The sequence below is a fragment of the Limulus polyphemus genome, unplaced genomic scaffold (assembly GCF_000517525.1).
Source record: "Limulus polyphemus unplaced genomic scaffold, Limulus_polyphemus-2.1.2 Scaffold1064, whole genome shotgun sequence".
Taxonomy (NCBI): Eukaryota; Metazoa; Arthropoda; class Merostomata; order Xiphosura; family Limulidae; genus Limulus; species Limulus polyphemus.
Window position 1 is genome coordinate 204,918 of NW_013666674.1, and position 17,296 is coordinate 222,213.

Below are 17,296 nucleotides of genomic sequence, written 5' to 3' on the forward strand. Positions count from 1 at the left end.
GGGTCGGAAAGATAGACCAGTATAATTATGATATTGAATACAGAGAAGGAAAATCTCAAGGAAATGCTGATGGACTGAGCCGAAGAGCCTGCAAAAATTACTGCAGACATTGCTGCAAAAGAGAGTTTGAGCTAATCAGGTGCCATCAAGCTGAAGTCAAAGTGACTGAAGGAGTAGATGATGGTGAAGTGGAACGAGGTATAGATATTAAAGTAGAGCAGGAGAAAGACCAAGATTTGAAGCCAATAATTGATTTTCTAAAAGCAAGTGTTTTGCATCCTGCTTAAGCCCTGTGACAAAGAACTATTTGGCACAATGGGACCAGTTGAAGCTTGAAGATGGTATTCTTGTCCAGAGAATGGAAACTGGCAAACAGTTATACTGGGAAGTTACGGGAAGTTGTGCTGCATCAATCCAATTATAGTTTAACAGGATGATATCTTGGAGTTAAGAAGACACTGAGTCACCTATGGCAGAGATTTTACTGGATAGGTATGAGGCAAGATGTGGAAGAATGTTGCAGGACCTGCAGTACATGTTGTGCTAAAAGGGGGACCCAAGCATAAGGGATGTGCTCCAATGAAGTTATATCAAGTTGGAACACCAATGGAACGAGTAGCCATTGACATTGCTCGTCCTTTGCCCCAAACTCATGCTGGAAACAGGTACATTTGTGTGGTGATGGATTATTTCACCAAGTGGTCTGAGGCACATGCAATACCAAATCAGAAAGCTACAAGTGTAGCTTCAGCTATTACTATTTCTTTTTCAGGTTTGCTATGCCATACGAACTGCATTCGATTCAGCTGTGTTCCATAAATGCTGCAAGTTGTTTGGCATACAAAAGACCAGGACAATGCCACTTCACCCACAGTCTGATAGGATGGTAGAAAAGTACAATTGTACACTGTGATAGGAATTGGCAAAATTTTGCAATAGCTGCCAAGATGACTGGGATGTCTTACTCCCTCCACTGTTGATGGCCTATTGAACAGCAAAGCATGAAGCCACTGGATACACTCCAGCAAAGCCGATGTTTGGTCGGGAACTTTGGATGCCAGTGGACCTGATAACAGGATGCCCACCTTACAAAGAGTTGCCTGAAAATGTGCCAGAGTTCGTGAAAGTGTTATCTGAAAGGATGAATGATATTCACCATCAAGTGCATTGAAACTTGAAAACATCTGCTGACTCCATGAAGCTATGCTATGATAAGAGATCTACTGAAGTCAGCTTTGTACGAGGAGACAAGGTGTGGTTGTATAATCCAAGGAAGACCAACGGGAAGTCTCCTAAGTTGTCTTCTCCATGGGAAGACCCATATGACATAGTAAATTGTCTCTCAGACGTGACTTTCCGAATAAAATGTGGTCGGCGAGGTAAGCCAAAGGTGGTGCATGCCAACAGGCTTTTGCATTATCACGGTCCAGGTAATTTCAGTTGGAATGAAGTGAACAACAGAACAAATGATGCTGCTGAAGACGTGTCACCTGAAAAATCCACTGTTGAAGAAGAAACTTTACCCAGTTTTGAGAAGAAAGACAGTGAAGCCGTTAATGAAGTTACTACCACTGATGTGACTGATAATGGGACATTTTCTGATGGAGCAGATGAACCCAACGTGAAGCAGAAGCCAATGAGACAGAGAACAGTACAAAAGAGACTTTGTTGTATTTTAATTTTGTGTTTGTAAATTCTGTACGTTTAATTAAGTTATCATTAATTATCTATTGGTTTAATGTAAGTGGCTAATGTTCGGGACAATGTTACAACAGCAGAAATCGCGTGATGCTGGGAGCATGCATGCTGGAGTTTCTGGAAGGATCATGAATTATCGGGGTGGCCCGAGTTTGTTCGAGGCACCCTCTTTTTTAGTATATAAGCCTGGTGAGAAAAACCAGTGCAATTGCATAGATGGATAGAGATAGATTGAAGAGACAGATAATCGAGTCAAGAGAACAGTAGGCACTGTAAGTAAAGTGTGTGAATCGCTGTGATTTATAGTGTGTTAAAAAGGTCGTTAAGTTTAAAGTTACTGTGGAAACTCTGTGTATTACAAATTTTGTATTGAGAAAGAATAAATTAGTTTTAATCAAGAAAGGACTTGTATCGCTGAAGTTTCTTGGGAAGAATTTATATGGGAAATTAACAAACAAGCAGATACGTAACAGTAGGTAATGTTGCAATAATTTGGATTTCTTTTATTTTCTTTCTAGCAACATAAATATTCTAAGAACCTATGGGTGAAAGTAGAGAGGGCTGTATAGCAATATTTCAACCATGCTGCACCTGCTATTATATCTAGTGCTGAAGAGGCCTTTCACCCAATACCAGAGCTCATTAGGTAGACTTGGATATGATAGATACAGTAATGGTTGAGATGGTATTTATATTATCAAACTGCAGGAGCAACAACAGTTATGGTGTCAACTAGATTAAGCTGGTAAAGTGTAGTTATTATTCATTTTATATGTCATTTTTACAAAATAGAATTAGAGTGAGGATTAATAACACAATATTAGTTATTTATTCTAACACAATTTTGTATTATTATTCATTCTTACTTGAATGAATTTTACTCATCATTCAGAACTGGCAAAGCAGCAAGCTTGTCTTATTGTTCCCAAAGCAAGTCAGACAACAACAGCATTACTAGTAGTAGAGTACTTCAACAAATACTCCTGTACTTAGAGCAACTCATTGCTTATTTATAGATTCATAAGATATTACAAAACAAAATCCTCTAGCCTATTCCACAAACAATGCTTTCAGAAAATAGCACATAATTTCATTTCTCCCATAACTTACAAAATACATTTGATTTAAGATTATAGTTAATAAGATACCTTTTGTAGTTATTAGCCATTATAGTTAGACATTATAGACAAATGTTTTTAGCTTTAAATATAAGAAAACGTTAAAAATTCATTGCAATATCACCAAAAAAGATACGATGACGCAAGTTACTTAAAGTTAACATTTTCCTAAAATACTCTCTCACAAAAAGCTTTCTCAACTTATATTGCCCTCTATTGGCAAACATTTTTGCTTGCCACTAGTCTTGATACTCCCACTTATTTCTGCATACCAACATGCAAATGACTATGCAGCAGCCCGTCACCAATAAGAGTGCAACATTAACTCTATCACAATTAGTGTCCTCTCTAATCTTTCACATGTCAACCACTTCAAGATTAGTTAGATCAAACCAAGCCACATCAGAAGTGGGGAGGGCAGGTGGGAAAGGAAAGCAGAGGTAAGAATCTATCAGAAATACATTTTTAGTTTAGGAAAATGTTAACTCTGATACAATATCTTACCTCCTCTCACAGAAAGCTAAAATCACACATTCAACCAATGGAGGGCCGGTGATAAGATAATCTCCCTTTGGGAAGCACACAAAAGAAAACCATGGGGTGTGAGAAGGAACTACAAACAACACACCTGTGAGAAACTGCATCACTTATAATCCAGATATACTCTTCGCCCTTTAGTAATGTGTCATCAAAAAAAGACGGAAACATGGAAGGACCCCAAGAAAAAATTACAGAAATAATGGAACTCCTGGTGTAGAGCAGCTAAGGCACAAACAAAAGACTGTAAATGGGAGTTTGACCTCAACCAACACTTGGCAGCATTTGGAATTGTACATCAGGTCCCTGGTAGGAAGAGGTTCCCGTACGAAAAACCTTCAACACAACCAAGACCAGATCTACTAGGAACTGACATCCAGCAGATGGTATGAAGGAGGTAAGCCCAGGTGAGTGGTCCTCGCTGGTCCAAAACCTGGCAGCATTGGAAATTTTTCATCCAGTCCCAGTAGGAGAAGGGTACCTAGCTTTACATATGCAGGAATTCATGTGTCTATTTCATCTACAACCAATACCAGATTCACTGGGAACCAGCATCCACTACTTGGGGTTGCATTTCCAGTCCAAAACCTGGCACCATTAGGAGCTTATTGTCCAGTCCACAGTAGAAGAAGGGTACCATCCAAACATGTGAGGACTTATGTGGCTGGTCTGGCTCCAACCAACACCTGATGATCCCCAGGAACCGACATTTGACAGACGGTAGGAAGGAGAATGCTTCAGCTGAAGGGGCAAACTGCAATATATGGCGAGTGCTATATTCAACACCTGGTGGCATCTGGAATTATATGTCAGGCCCACGGTAGAAAGGGCCATCTACATCAGAATACCATCACACTTCTCTCAACTGAGTGTTATTGTGCACACTCAGAAGGACAGGTCTCCCTGGTCCACCATCTCAACAGCTAAGAACTGGTAAGTGGCAAGAACTCCCATAATCCACTAGAAGAAGGAGGGGAAAAGTATGTTGGAGAGTCCAGAGGACTGCAACACTGAAGACAGTGCAATGGGTGACCACAACACCATATTTTGAAAAGCAGAGAAATCACTTTGATGGAGTCAATCAACCAACACCTGGCAGTGTCTGGGATTGTACCTCAGGTCTGTGGTAGGAAGAGCCTCGAATGCCACGGATCATCAGAGATGGGCAGTAATCCCTTTCTGCTTTACTCAGTCTATGAGTGTATGGTCCAAGAGGCACATATTTATGAAGCAAAAGACCACACAGTATATCTACGAGTGGCCCTGTAGAACACCCCATCTCAACAGTGGGCATAATATGACCTGGATATGTGTTATTACATTGTATTTTGAAGACATAGAGAACATGTTGATGGAGTCAATCAACCAATACCTGGTGGCAACTGGAATTGTACATCAGGTCTGTGGTAGGAAAAGCCTCAACATCACAGTCATCTAGCATGATATATGATCACAGGTCTTACAGTTCAGATTTAAGACTAAGTATATCTGGTCAGGCAACACTTGTCATAGAGTGGGATCTATATATGTGATAAAGGCCCCTGCAATGAACAAAGAAAATGAATGGAGTACTTACCACCAACAGATAAACAGTTTCAGCACTGATGATGTCCCCAAGGGAAGATGGAGATGTGCAGCCTGGGACAAGGTAAGGTGACGGATCTAATGGGAAGAAAACATGAAAAAGGCAACAATAAGGAGAAAATGGAAGAAAAACATCAGGCAAATTAACTGGGAAACTCAACCTGGAAGGGTAATGGGAAAAAGGTTACAGGAGAGGTGAGGATTTCACAGAAGAAACAAAACAGACTCAGGAACCACAGATGGTGCAGTATGTGACATACATCATTGGAGAGACCTGAGTGGGCAAAGGAGGCAGTTGGGATCGAGACAGTCATAAAGGTGGGAAATGGAGGGAAGGGAAAAAAAGTGTGAAGGTAGAAGTCCCCTCTCGAGCAACCAAAGTCTTGGGCATAAAGGAAAGAACAGGAAAGAGGAGAACAAAGGAATGAAGAAAACAAAAATGCAGCAAACATCAATTGTGAACACATCAGAATGACAACATTTGCATGCCAATAAAAGCAGGAACAGGGACTTCAAGGAAAGGTGATACAATGAACACAATGACAAAAGTTCCAATGGAGGATGGAGAAAAGCTTGGAGGACCACACACAGGTGCTAATCCAGAAGGGAAGCAAGCAGGGCAGAGATGATGGGAAAAATGGAAGGAACAAAACAACATGGATAATAATGGCAACTGAAAAACACAAGCAAAGTCGGAACTGAAAAGTGGCACCTTATAGCCCACAATAGAGGAAACCAAAAGACCCTATTCAAAAAGTCAAGGCAAAAAGATGCTATGTGAGGGACTGTAGGATGGGAAGAACCAGAACCTCTATGGACAGATCAAAATCAGTATCCATACCACTTATGTAGGTAAACCACCACAGAGGAAGAAAGAAGAGGATGGAAAATGAAGGAAGCTACACATGACAAAGCCACGCATGAATATGGAGTGCAGGTATGGACTGCTGATGCACCCCGTAGTGTGGCTGATGGTTGAGTGTCAGAGATAAAGGAAGTAAAAGGGAGGTGACAGCATAAACTGGTGCAGCAGTGGAAATCATGTGTGAGCTGGACAATATGTAACCAGCAGCAGAACACTGCACAGAGTGGTCTGAAGTATGGCAAGGATACATAGGAGGAGAGAAATAGGAAGATATGCATATAGGTACCAACCCGACCAACCCCAACTGAAAGCATCGATTATTCCTGCCAGAGAATGAGAAACAAATAACCAAAATTGGGGAAGTGGTGTATTGAGAGGTATGGTAAAATCGTCCAAATCTGGAACACCCCACAGAGCACACAAAGCCTAAAAAATGGATAGATCTGAAGATAACACTGCAGGGAGAATCTTGCAGGAACGGGATAACTGATCTGCGAACAGAGGATTCAGGACTCTGGATTATGATATGCCAACAAAGTGATGGAATGGCAATGGGCTCAACACAGAAAATCCAATGTGAGAAACCATATGTCGGTCGACCGACTGCCCCTTGCCTGGTGATGTACAAGACTACCATCAAAACATTGGAGTGAAAATTCACAAACCAGCCTTTAGGAGCCTGCAGGAAATGAAGGAATGGCAGACAAAAAACAAGAAGTTCCAAGAGTAATATGGAGCACTCGGAAGGATACCATCACCCCAAAACCTCCAACGTGTCAAAATATACTCCCAACTGGAAAAAGTCGGTCTGTAAGGGAGGGAGAAGGGTATGGGGGCATCTGATGGATCCTGAACAAGGCTTCATTTGTATATCAATCCCACTATGATGACAAATGAGGGCACAATCAAGAGGAATGAGGACTCTGAGAAAAGCCCAAGTCCCCAAAAGAGAGAGAACCTTTTGTGCAGCAGGAGAAGGATATGAGATGCTGCAAACATGACATTCCATAGTTTGCAATTGAAGTGGAGTAGGTAGATTCTGACGGAAGAGGGAGTTGAAAAACATCCAGAGATGAACCAAAAACTTGTGTGGGTGTGAGGAAAGAATTGCTCCACTTTGACAATCCAACCCACCAGGACAGTGTCCTAGAGAAGAAACTGATGATGTAGGACTGAGTTGTCTTGTGAGAAGGCAAAAAGCAACCATACCTCTATTGAACAGTGGAAACTAAGGCCCCTGAATCAGGTGGACAAAAAATGGGATACCAAGGAGGAGGGAAGGAAATGGAATTGTGATACAAAGGGGAAGATGAATGGAAGTAGAGGACCAGACTAACTGAAACAATTTTCAGAACCCATAAATCAACTACCAAACATGGCAAATTAAAGGAGTCTGTCCCATACAATCCCTGACCTGAGAAGGGGTGGTCAGAGTAAGATAAGTATGGGAAAAGGTGACACCAAATGCCATGAGTCCAAATAAGGGAAGTCTGAATGATGATAATCAAAAATATGATCTTCCACAGTTCATGGGGGTCAAGACATACCAACCCCGACTCATATGAACCTCAATATCCAGAGAAAAAGGAAACACTAAATAATCATCCAAAGGGTAGTCTCTGAGAAGGGCAGGGATAGAACATAGGAAACAGGAGATAAAGACAGAACATAACATACTTCAATAACCAAATCTACCAAATGGAAAAAAGAGGTCTGGGCAAGTCCCCCAAAACAACACATGACTGAGAGGTTTATTTAGGAGGGGAGGAAAAAGCTATCCAAATCCAAAATTTCCAAATCACTGAAAACCGTGACAGGACAATCTGATTATTGAAATTAATCAACTCCTGATAAACCAGAGTTATGACTTCATAGGCCAAGAATCGTGGTTCTAACCTGTAGGACATGATCAGAAATTAATCTGCAGCAGTAACAGAAGTTGTAGTCGTAACCTCCTGAAAATGCAAATGCATAACTCACAAAATTGAATAAGGAAAGATGATAAATAAAATAATTTATAAATCTCCACAAAAGAGAATGAAAATGGTGAAGAACAATTTAACTAAAGTAGAAAAATTAAGAAAGGAAAAACTTATGTATAAGTGAATTAAACCATCAGTGAAAATATGTCTGTTCAATAATACTGTCAAACAAGAAGTGGTTAACATGTAAGATAAGAGAGGGCGCTAGTTACAATAGGGGGTAGTGTTGCACTTCTACTGGTGGAGGGTTGCTGCTGGTCATTTGCTTTTTAGTATGCAGAAATAAGTGGGAGTATCAAAGCTAGTGGCAAGTGAAAATTTGTACCAATAGAGGACAGTATAAGTTAAGAAAGCTTTTGTGAGAGGAGGTAAAATATCATATCAGAAACTGTACTTACAGTTACCTTATATAAAATTTTTGATCTTGGTGTGTATTTTGGCTCCCTATGTAAATTTAGACAGAATGATATTTATGTCAGTGTAAGGTTAAAGAAAAATAAATACTGAAAATGTTACTTTTTCAGGTTTTTAAATCAAACTTCAAAAGTTCACATTTAAAAACTTGCTAACGACCATGAAGTCTAAGCAAAACTAATCTCCTTTAACAGCCTTTCTTTAGTTTTTCAAGTACCCACATGAATACAGATCAACCACGTACAAAAAGCCATACGCAAATAACCCCAATGACAAAATACAAACAACTATGCAATATGTGAGAGGATCTCAGGAATTCACCATTACATATTTTCATAAGGTTGCACAGTTGGGTGATGGTGATCACTTGAAAATACAAAACTCCACAGTGAATGGTGTGTAAAATGCAGTTCCAGTCATGTCAGAAAACAACAGTTGCTACATGGCCTCATAGCCATAAACCAACAGAACAGACTCTTTGTGCCACGAGGAGAATGTGTAGTAAATGCCCCATGTCAAATGGTTGAATCTGTGGCAGGACAGGAGCAAGTGTGTCCCAGCATCATTAGAAATTTTCTTTACAGCATGAGCTACAATGGTAGAATAACTACACAGAAGTAGGTATTACACTCTCCTGCCTTGTGGAACACTGAATTTCTAGTTTTCAGACAATGAATGTACCTGGAGTTCACAACTAATCCTTCAGGAACTTTAACTGAATTGTCTGAAAGCCATGACAAAATATGATAGTACTTTTGTTATGTTCTGGGGTGACATTTGGATAAATGGATGACTAGAAATCATGAAATGATGGCCACTGTTGCTTGATACATCAAAATTATTAGATAAAGCAAATTTTTATGCAAGGTAGCAGGGTTCTGCCACGAACGTTTGGGTGTGGGGTAACTGTCATGGTCAGTACCAAAGGTGCCAGCAAGTACCTTAGGCTGAAAGCAATATTTGGGTGGTCTGAGAAATTTTCAAAATTTGAAACGCTAAATGTTTCATTTTGGTACATTACAGCATTGTGGAATGAAAAAGAATTGACAGTTTTCCACTAATATATGACTTTTATGTAAGAACATGAATCAATAAAACTACATACTGTTACGACAGTGGAAGTCACATGATGCTGGTAACACATCATGAGATTCTAGAAGGACCATGAAGGCCCGAGCATTTTCTAGGTGCCCTCTATTTTAATATATAAGCCAAGCAAATAAAGTGGAATGAAGAAGTGACGGCATAGATAATTGCAGACAGGCAGAGACAGAGACGGATAATCGAGTCAGCCATAGGTAAATTGTGTAAAACATTGTGAATTATAGCCTGTGTTTAAGTTAAAGGTCCTGTGGAAATTCTGTGTATTGCAAAGTTGTATTGAGGAAGAATAAACTAGTTTTATTTAAGAAAGGACTTGTGTCGCTGAAGTTCCTCGGGAAGAATTTTTTTTACGGGAAATTAACTAATGACCAGAGACGTAACAATACATATATCTCAGACCAAGTATATTCTTCTTCAAATCACTTGATATTTCTCATAAGTTAAACCATGGCTTCAACACAGGGGATAAGAATATTAGTTTATTAATAATGTGTCACTGTACAATATTTGCCTTACCCATGTTAATAGTATATTTTTGTAAATCAATTTTGACACTTGTTGACCGAAGAATCAGAAATAATATATTAGTTTCTAACATTAGTCCTACTATTTTTCTAGCATCAGTTGTATCATTCATTAGCATTAAATGGCTTTTACAAAATGTTTAATGTAGCACAAAAACTGTAATATAATAATTCCTGCTGAATATCTGATTGATATGCAAGTCTGTTCAGTTTAAGAGTTATTATTTAGTATTTAATATTTAATGATTATTTAGATTTCGTAACAAGAGTGTTATTTTAAAAGTGACAGTTATAAGAAGATTCATTATGTAACCTTTTACGAGTCGTACATTGTCTGTAGTTTAACTGTTGTACTAGGCTTTTGTAATATTGTTGATGTTATCTTACTCAAAGCTACTAAGTCTTTCTTGTTATGTTTAATATTGTTGTTACTGGGGCAAGGTATTTGTACATTTTTCTGTCACGTGTTATAAGTGCATGCAGATACAGAGAGGTAATTAAGTTAGGGAAAGTAAAAGTGAAGTTAGACTGTGTGATTTTCAGTTTAGCCATAAATGGTGATTTCTAAAGTGCAAGTTTCATGGTGTATATTGTAACAAAAGAGGTAGTAGAAAAAAAACATTTGCTTGTCAACTGGGTTCTAAAGTAATTGAACTAGACTGTGTGGACTTTTGACGTAAAACACAATTATTTGAAGCTCTGGATACAACTGTGGTAATATGAATTTATCACTAATTCTATTGCGATAAAAGAATAGAGAACAAATAATTTGTCTTATCCATTGGATTCTAAAGTAACTGAACCAGCCTGTACGGACTTTTGACGAAAATAGGATTTAACTCTCTCAATATGGGCTCAGTCGATTTGACTGACCATATGACCTCTTTGTACTCATTTAAAGTCTTTATCGATTTAATACCACTAACCTGTATAATATTACGTATATCTTCACGAAATTTGGCAGTCTTTCAATAAACATTATAAGTCTTTTACATACAAAAAAATCATATTTTTAAGTGAAGTATTTTTAATAAACTAAAAAAAAGATCTGTCCGTGAATATATTGAGTATTTCAACACTATTTGTTTTGAATAGTCTGTGTGCAAAATGATTTTCATGTTAATATAAAAAATACTTTTCTTCATCTCAAAAATCTCAAATTTCATTTGTGTAATCTCTATAACCTCCTAAATACATTTCAAATGTTTGTTTTTAGTAACATTTTATACTTTATCTGTTATTTTCTCTACTCTAACTCTATACAAGGTTGGTCAAATTGACCAACCTCATAACCAAAAAAATAAAAATCTAAATAAATCTAAATTACAGTCTTTTTCTTTCTAGAAGGACTTCAAATTGTAACATGAAGCTACATTTGTTTATCTTAAGAAGCTTTAAACTTGTAACAGTATATATCTATTTATTTTTTATTTAAACGTAAGAGAGAACTATTAACAAATCCTGAAAGAGAGGATGTGATAGGTGGGGTGGCAAGAGGGGTCTGATTTTCTATTTGATGGCTCTGTAACCAAACAAAAGTGAAAACTATGAAAATTATGGTTTGTCTGAGAAATGACGATTTTATAGTGAGTAATTTACATTAAATTATGTATTTATTGGAGGAGTGGTGATAAAATAGAGAATATAGGATACCTACAGAAAATGTGTCACCTTTCTCACACTACGAGAAATTGATGATTTTTTAAAATACTGTCTTATAAAATTAAGAACTTAGAACTTATATACTATTAAAATATGTATTACTAACTATGATTGTATGCTATACTAATTGATATAACATAAATAAAATTAGTTTAATAAAATTTTGAATGTAAGCCACTAATACCTAGTGACATGTGCAGTAAATGATGCCTGAGCAGAGAGGGTTAAAGCTCTAGATTCAACTGTGGTAACCAGTAGTGTAATGAATTTTTTAGTACCCACATTTGACTTGTTTCGAATACATTATTTTAAAACAAGTGAATTGTATGCTGTTTATTGTTAAAATTTATCCCCAACAAGTCACAGACACCTACTGTAAAGAAATGTGGCCCTATAAAAACCTGACATCAAATAGTATCAGTAAGTGATAATTTATAAGAACACACATCATAGCATATAAGAAAAGTAGCAAACGAAAAATAGGTGTAATATCTAACAGTATTAATGAAAATAAAAACATATGCAGCAAACAGAACCATCTTATAGTCTCTTCTGAGTAGATAGTAAATGTGCTTATTTGCAATCGACTTGATAAGTTTGGGTATTATATTATTGCACTGTACACAAGGGTAAAGTATCGCATTTTGTAAACTAGGTCACAGCCATGAATTGTGTTACAACATGAACTCCGTTCAGTTGCATTCAAGCAACAAAGAAACTCAGCATAGCAACAGTATTCTGAAAGTCAAAGAAATTTAACTTTTCAGCCACCTGATTGGCTGTTCATAACCACATGAGGAAGTTGATGAGTACAAGTTTCGATGTAATCTTTCCTGGATATGAACAAAAGGTAACCATCATCACCAGCTCAGATAATAAAACATGTAAATATCTGATATATATATATATATATATTATATGAATTGAATCTTGTGTGCATTACCATTCAAAATGTGCACAAAACTCATATTTTCTCATTACCCATGAGCTGCATGTCTCATGAAACATTTTAATTATATTGTTATTATTATTATTACATATTTTACCTAATCTAACCTTAACTAGCCTAAAGAGATCCCTATTTCTACATTTTATCTACTTTTATAATAATAAATAAAGAATAAACACAAAAATAAGAAATAAAGTACTTACCCATGTCTTTTTTTCTACTGTCAATGACACTTAACCCTACTGTTTTTATACTAATGGTAGTAATGTAATAAATAATTTTTATTTAATTAAATAATGCACCAAAGAACATAGAATAAAAACATGCAAAAAGTAGACAATTTCCTCTAACTATCATAATTATTCTGACTTTCTAACTATGCAACAAGAGCTGTTATAAATTCATCCAAACTTATTTTTCTCATGGGAAAGAAGCTAGTACTAAAAGAGAAATTGACAATTATCTGTTCAGAACACAATATAATATAATATGTCATATCTGTAATCATGCTAGCCACATTTAACAACTATTATTCATGTCTGAATGATGGGTAAACACACATACTTTCACCCACTGCGGAGAGAACCCTGAGATAGAGCTCCTGCTCATTCAGCCAGAGCTTGATGGTCAGATCATTACCACTCTCCTGTGGCCAGATCAATCACCAGATATGAACCCTATTGAGCATATGTGATCCATCCTTGATCATTTCCTTCAAAAGCATTCCAAAAAATCAACTTCTATGGACACCCTCATCCAAACGTTTCACCAGGAGTACAGGTGTAATCCTCCAAAATCCATATTTCAGTTCTTATAAATACAGTGTGTAGCCATGTTTTTGCTTTAAACATTACAAATGCAGATCCACTAAATACCAATGTTATGTTCTACCATTTGTTTCATGTTTGTTTGTTTAATAAAATGGAATTCTTTCTAGTGTGTGTGACATATTTACTTATTAATATGCTGTGTACCATTACCATCAGTTTTAGCTGTTATTTTCAATCTGACTAGGAAACAGAAGATTTAGCACTAACTAGTTTTGCTGGTTGTTCACAAATATTTATATATGTAACTGTAAAGAAAAAAATACAAGTTTTAAAACTTTTACAACAATATCTATATGTAAACTGTTTATAAAATTTTGGTACCAAACCTTACATCTAGTAACATAAAGAAATAATATTAGCATTTACTCTTAAAACTATTATGACTGCATAACACTTTTCAGGGTGTATATTAAATTTCAAAATTTATGCAAAACAAAAAACTCTACAGGGGTTGAGAACATTATACTGAAACTATTTTGGAGAATCATCATGTCACTGCAATCCATATCATTCTGTTCGGTCATGCTCTATTTGACCACCATCGATCATTGAAATAGCTATACAGCATAGTTTTCCTTGCAATAGGCTCTGTCATAAACAAAGCACACCACTCTTCGTTGCATGTTTTTAATAATAGATCTAATGTAAAAAAACAACAGTTTTCCAGTGCCCATTTCATGAGTTCAATCAAAAATTTCCATAGGTGTTGCAATTGCATATGGTGACTTGACAACATGCTTTGCTTACTACAGCTGGGGTATGACTTCTTATAGATCTCTTTTCTAGGTGGTCTTGGTGTCCCAAATTGACCCATATTACTTTGTTTTCCAATGCCATTGAGTAAAAAATGTATTCCCATCTTGGAAATTCTGAATCTCTGATCTGCACACATCTTTATGATATGAAGGTATGCATATTATGCACTGCAAAGGGCTGTTACTTACCTTTCCTAAAAGTGACCAATTTTCAGACATCATGTAACCTACAAAGTGCTAAACATTGTCAAACTTTATTTCAATTGTGGCGTTCCTGTGACTTGCTCATTTTCATATTCAAAATTGTTTTAATATAACAACCTTAGCCCTTTCTACTTTTTACAATTTTTAACTGAAAAATATTTTTTAGAACTAGATCTTATTAATTAAGATGTATTTTGCATAATCTGCAACAAAATTAAGACAAAAACGTTTAAAATTTCTTTTATGTACAGCTCTAAGGAGTTTTGTCTATGAATAACACACTTACAGAATTGTTTAATGTTTTTTCCCATCCCAAAGCACAGAGTTATACTTGCTAAGAAACTATCATGCCTTGAGAATATAATTACTCATGACATGTTTTTTGCATGATTTTCTTTCCCTATTTAAAGATTTATTATTACAGCCCTTCCCTGTTATCTTTTTATGATGTCCAGCATGTAGTTTGAACAATTAGTAATGACCAATAGCTGTCAGAATAGTTACAGGTAAAGTTTAAACATGATAGGATAGAGCATCATAAATAAACTATTTATTTCAATGTAGAGTAACAGTAATATAACAGAATGCAGCATAAATAAAGTGGTGTGAGCAGTAATTTTGGGCTTCATGAGAAAATTACTAGAAAAAGTGTTTCTGTATGGATAAACAAAGGAATCTAATGGTGAGATTAGAAGAGATAAGGGAATATTTTGCAGCTTTTCAAGATGTTCTTTATGTTCCTTAATATGTTTTTGTGTTAAATTATATTTTTTTTGAAAGCTATAGAAATTATGTTCTATGACAAGTCGTCAGGTAAGCCTAATTAGGTTTATTGAATAGGTTGATGCAATATTTCAATGATAATTTTTGTATTTAAACAATGCACATAAAGCAAATAACTTATTATTTATTGAAAATAAATTATAGTTAATAGATATAAATTGATCTGGACCAAGATTATTATTTGCAAAAATACTATTACCTAACCTAACAAAGGTAAGTGACATTGTGACAAGTAAGGTCACTAATAAATCAGTTTTTGCCATATTTTATTCAATTCATAGCTGAAAATGGTGACAACTTTAATTAGCAAAATTAAGTATCAAACGAGCATTTGTTTTGTTTTGTCTATGGCAAAGCTAATAAGGCTGTCTGCTGACATCTCTAATTTTGAACTGTTGACCAGAGAGAAGGCAAGTAGCCAACAGCACCCACTGCCAATTCTTGGATTACTCTTAAGTAATGTATAGTGGGACTGACTATTACATTATAATGTCTCCACAGCTGAAAAGGCAAGCAAATTTGGCACCATATTTTGATTTTACAACTAGCAGATTGCAAGATGAGCAACCTCACCACTAAATCATATCAAAGTGTCAAACTAAATATATTAATGAACATCAATCAAGTTGAAACTGACTGGTATATATAAAGCAAGATTCTTTAATGTTTTTTCAAATAAGTGTCTCCCAACAAAATTTTGGAAATTTCACAAAGTAAAACAATTATAGAAAAACTAAATCGTAGACTTTTTCAAGCCAAAACTGGATATTAGTAAGTTAGTGCTTCATGCAATTAGGTTAAATTTTTTCAATGAGGGAAGAAGAAAAAACAAGGGATATCAATGTCATTCTTGACTAAGGGAATAATCATATAAAACCAAGCACTTGAAAGTTTAATTCTATTTCTCTGTTATATAATCTATATAAAAACAGACAAAATACTGATAAAATTAACTCACCATCCTGAGATGAACATCTATTCAACAGCTCCCACAAGACTAGCCCAAAAGCATACATATCTATCCTTAGAAATGCATCCCTGTTGAAATTGATGGCCCCTTCCAGGACCTCAGGAGCCATGTACCTTCTTGTCCCAACCTGTAGATGTGAGTAAATACATAAATAATTATACCTTTGAAATCTAAATATTCTACACATACTTCTAGCACGTACATAAACAAAGAATTAAAGCCTTATGTCATAATAAACCAGAAAATAAATGTTAGATTAGAATAAGTTTCAGGAAATGTCATTATAATCTTATTAATATGTGTTACCAACGACTGGATTACATTTATAACTTGCAATACAAAAATTCTTTGCTATCTCTGTCATTTGAAAAATAACTAAGTCATATGCACTTTAGCAATATAAACATACATCTCTATTCCATAAATGCAAAAAAATTATATTATGGTTATGAGTGAAAGCGAGCAAAGCCCAAGACAAATCAACTAGAAGTTAGTCAACTTTAACCAATTACTGAATAGTGATAGCAAAAACTGGAGACAAGAGTGAGGTGAAAAATAAAACATATTGTTGCGTATCTGCTCGTTTGATAATTTCCGTTAAAAATTCTTTCCAAGTCTTTTCTTGATTAAAACTAGTTTATTCTTTCTCGTTACAAACTTTGTAATACACTTAATTTCCACAGTCACTTTAAACTTAACTAATTTTATAAACACACGCTATAATTCACAGCAATTCACACACTTTACTTACGGTGCCTAATGTTCACTTGACTCAATTATCAATTATTTCTCTTCAATCTATCTCCGGCTTATATATTAAAAAGTAGAGTGTCTAGCAAATCCTGGGACATTCATGAGGTTGCCCGATAAGTCACGATCCTTCTAGAAACTCCAGCGTGCATGCTCCCAGTATCGCGTGACTTCCGCTGTTGTAACACTACCCCTTCCTTAGTATTGTTCATCCTGAACAATAGCCACTTACATTAAACCAATAGATAATTAACAAAAACTTGATTAAATGTACAGAATTTACAAACACAAAATTAAAATTCAACAAAGTCTTAATTTTACAGTACATATCTTCTTCCATACTGGTCTCCATCTCATTGGCATCTGCTTCACATGGGGTTTATCTGCTCCATCAGGAAATGTCCTATTGTCGGTAACAGTCATATCAGTGGTAGTAACTTCATTAAGAGCTTCACTGTTTTCCTTCTCAAACCCAGGTACAGTTTCTTCTTTTACAGTAACTTTCTCAGGTGACATGTCTTCAGAAGCGTCATTTGTTCCGTTGTTCACTTCGTTCCAACTGAAATG

At 36.0% G+C, this 17,296-nt stretch overlaps 1 protein-coding gene across 2 annotated transcripts in view; it reads right to left on the reverse strand.

Annotated features, from left to right (window-relative positions):
* LOC106461949 (activin receptor type-2B-like) overlaps window positions 1-17,296 on the reverse strand; it is a 66,154-nt gene that overhangs the window by 15,025 nt on the left and 33,833 nt on the right. For both annotated transcript variants that reach the window (XM_022389055.1, XM_022389054.1), the window contains exon 5: window positions 15,968-16,106. In XM_022389055.1, the coding sequence (XP_022244763.1) occupies window positions 15,968-16,106 (139 nt within the window). The remainder of the gene's footprint in view (window positions 1-15,967; window positions 16,107-17,296) is intronic.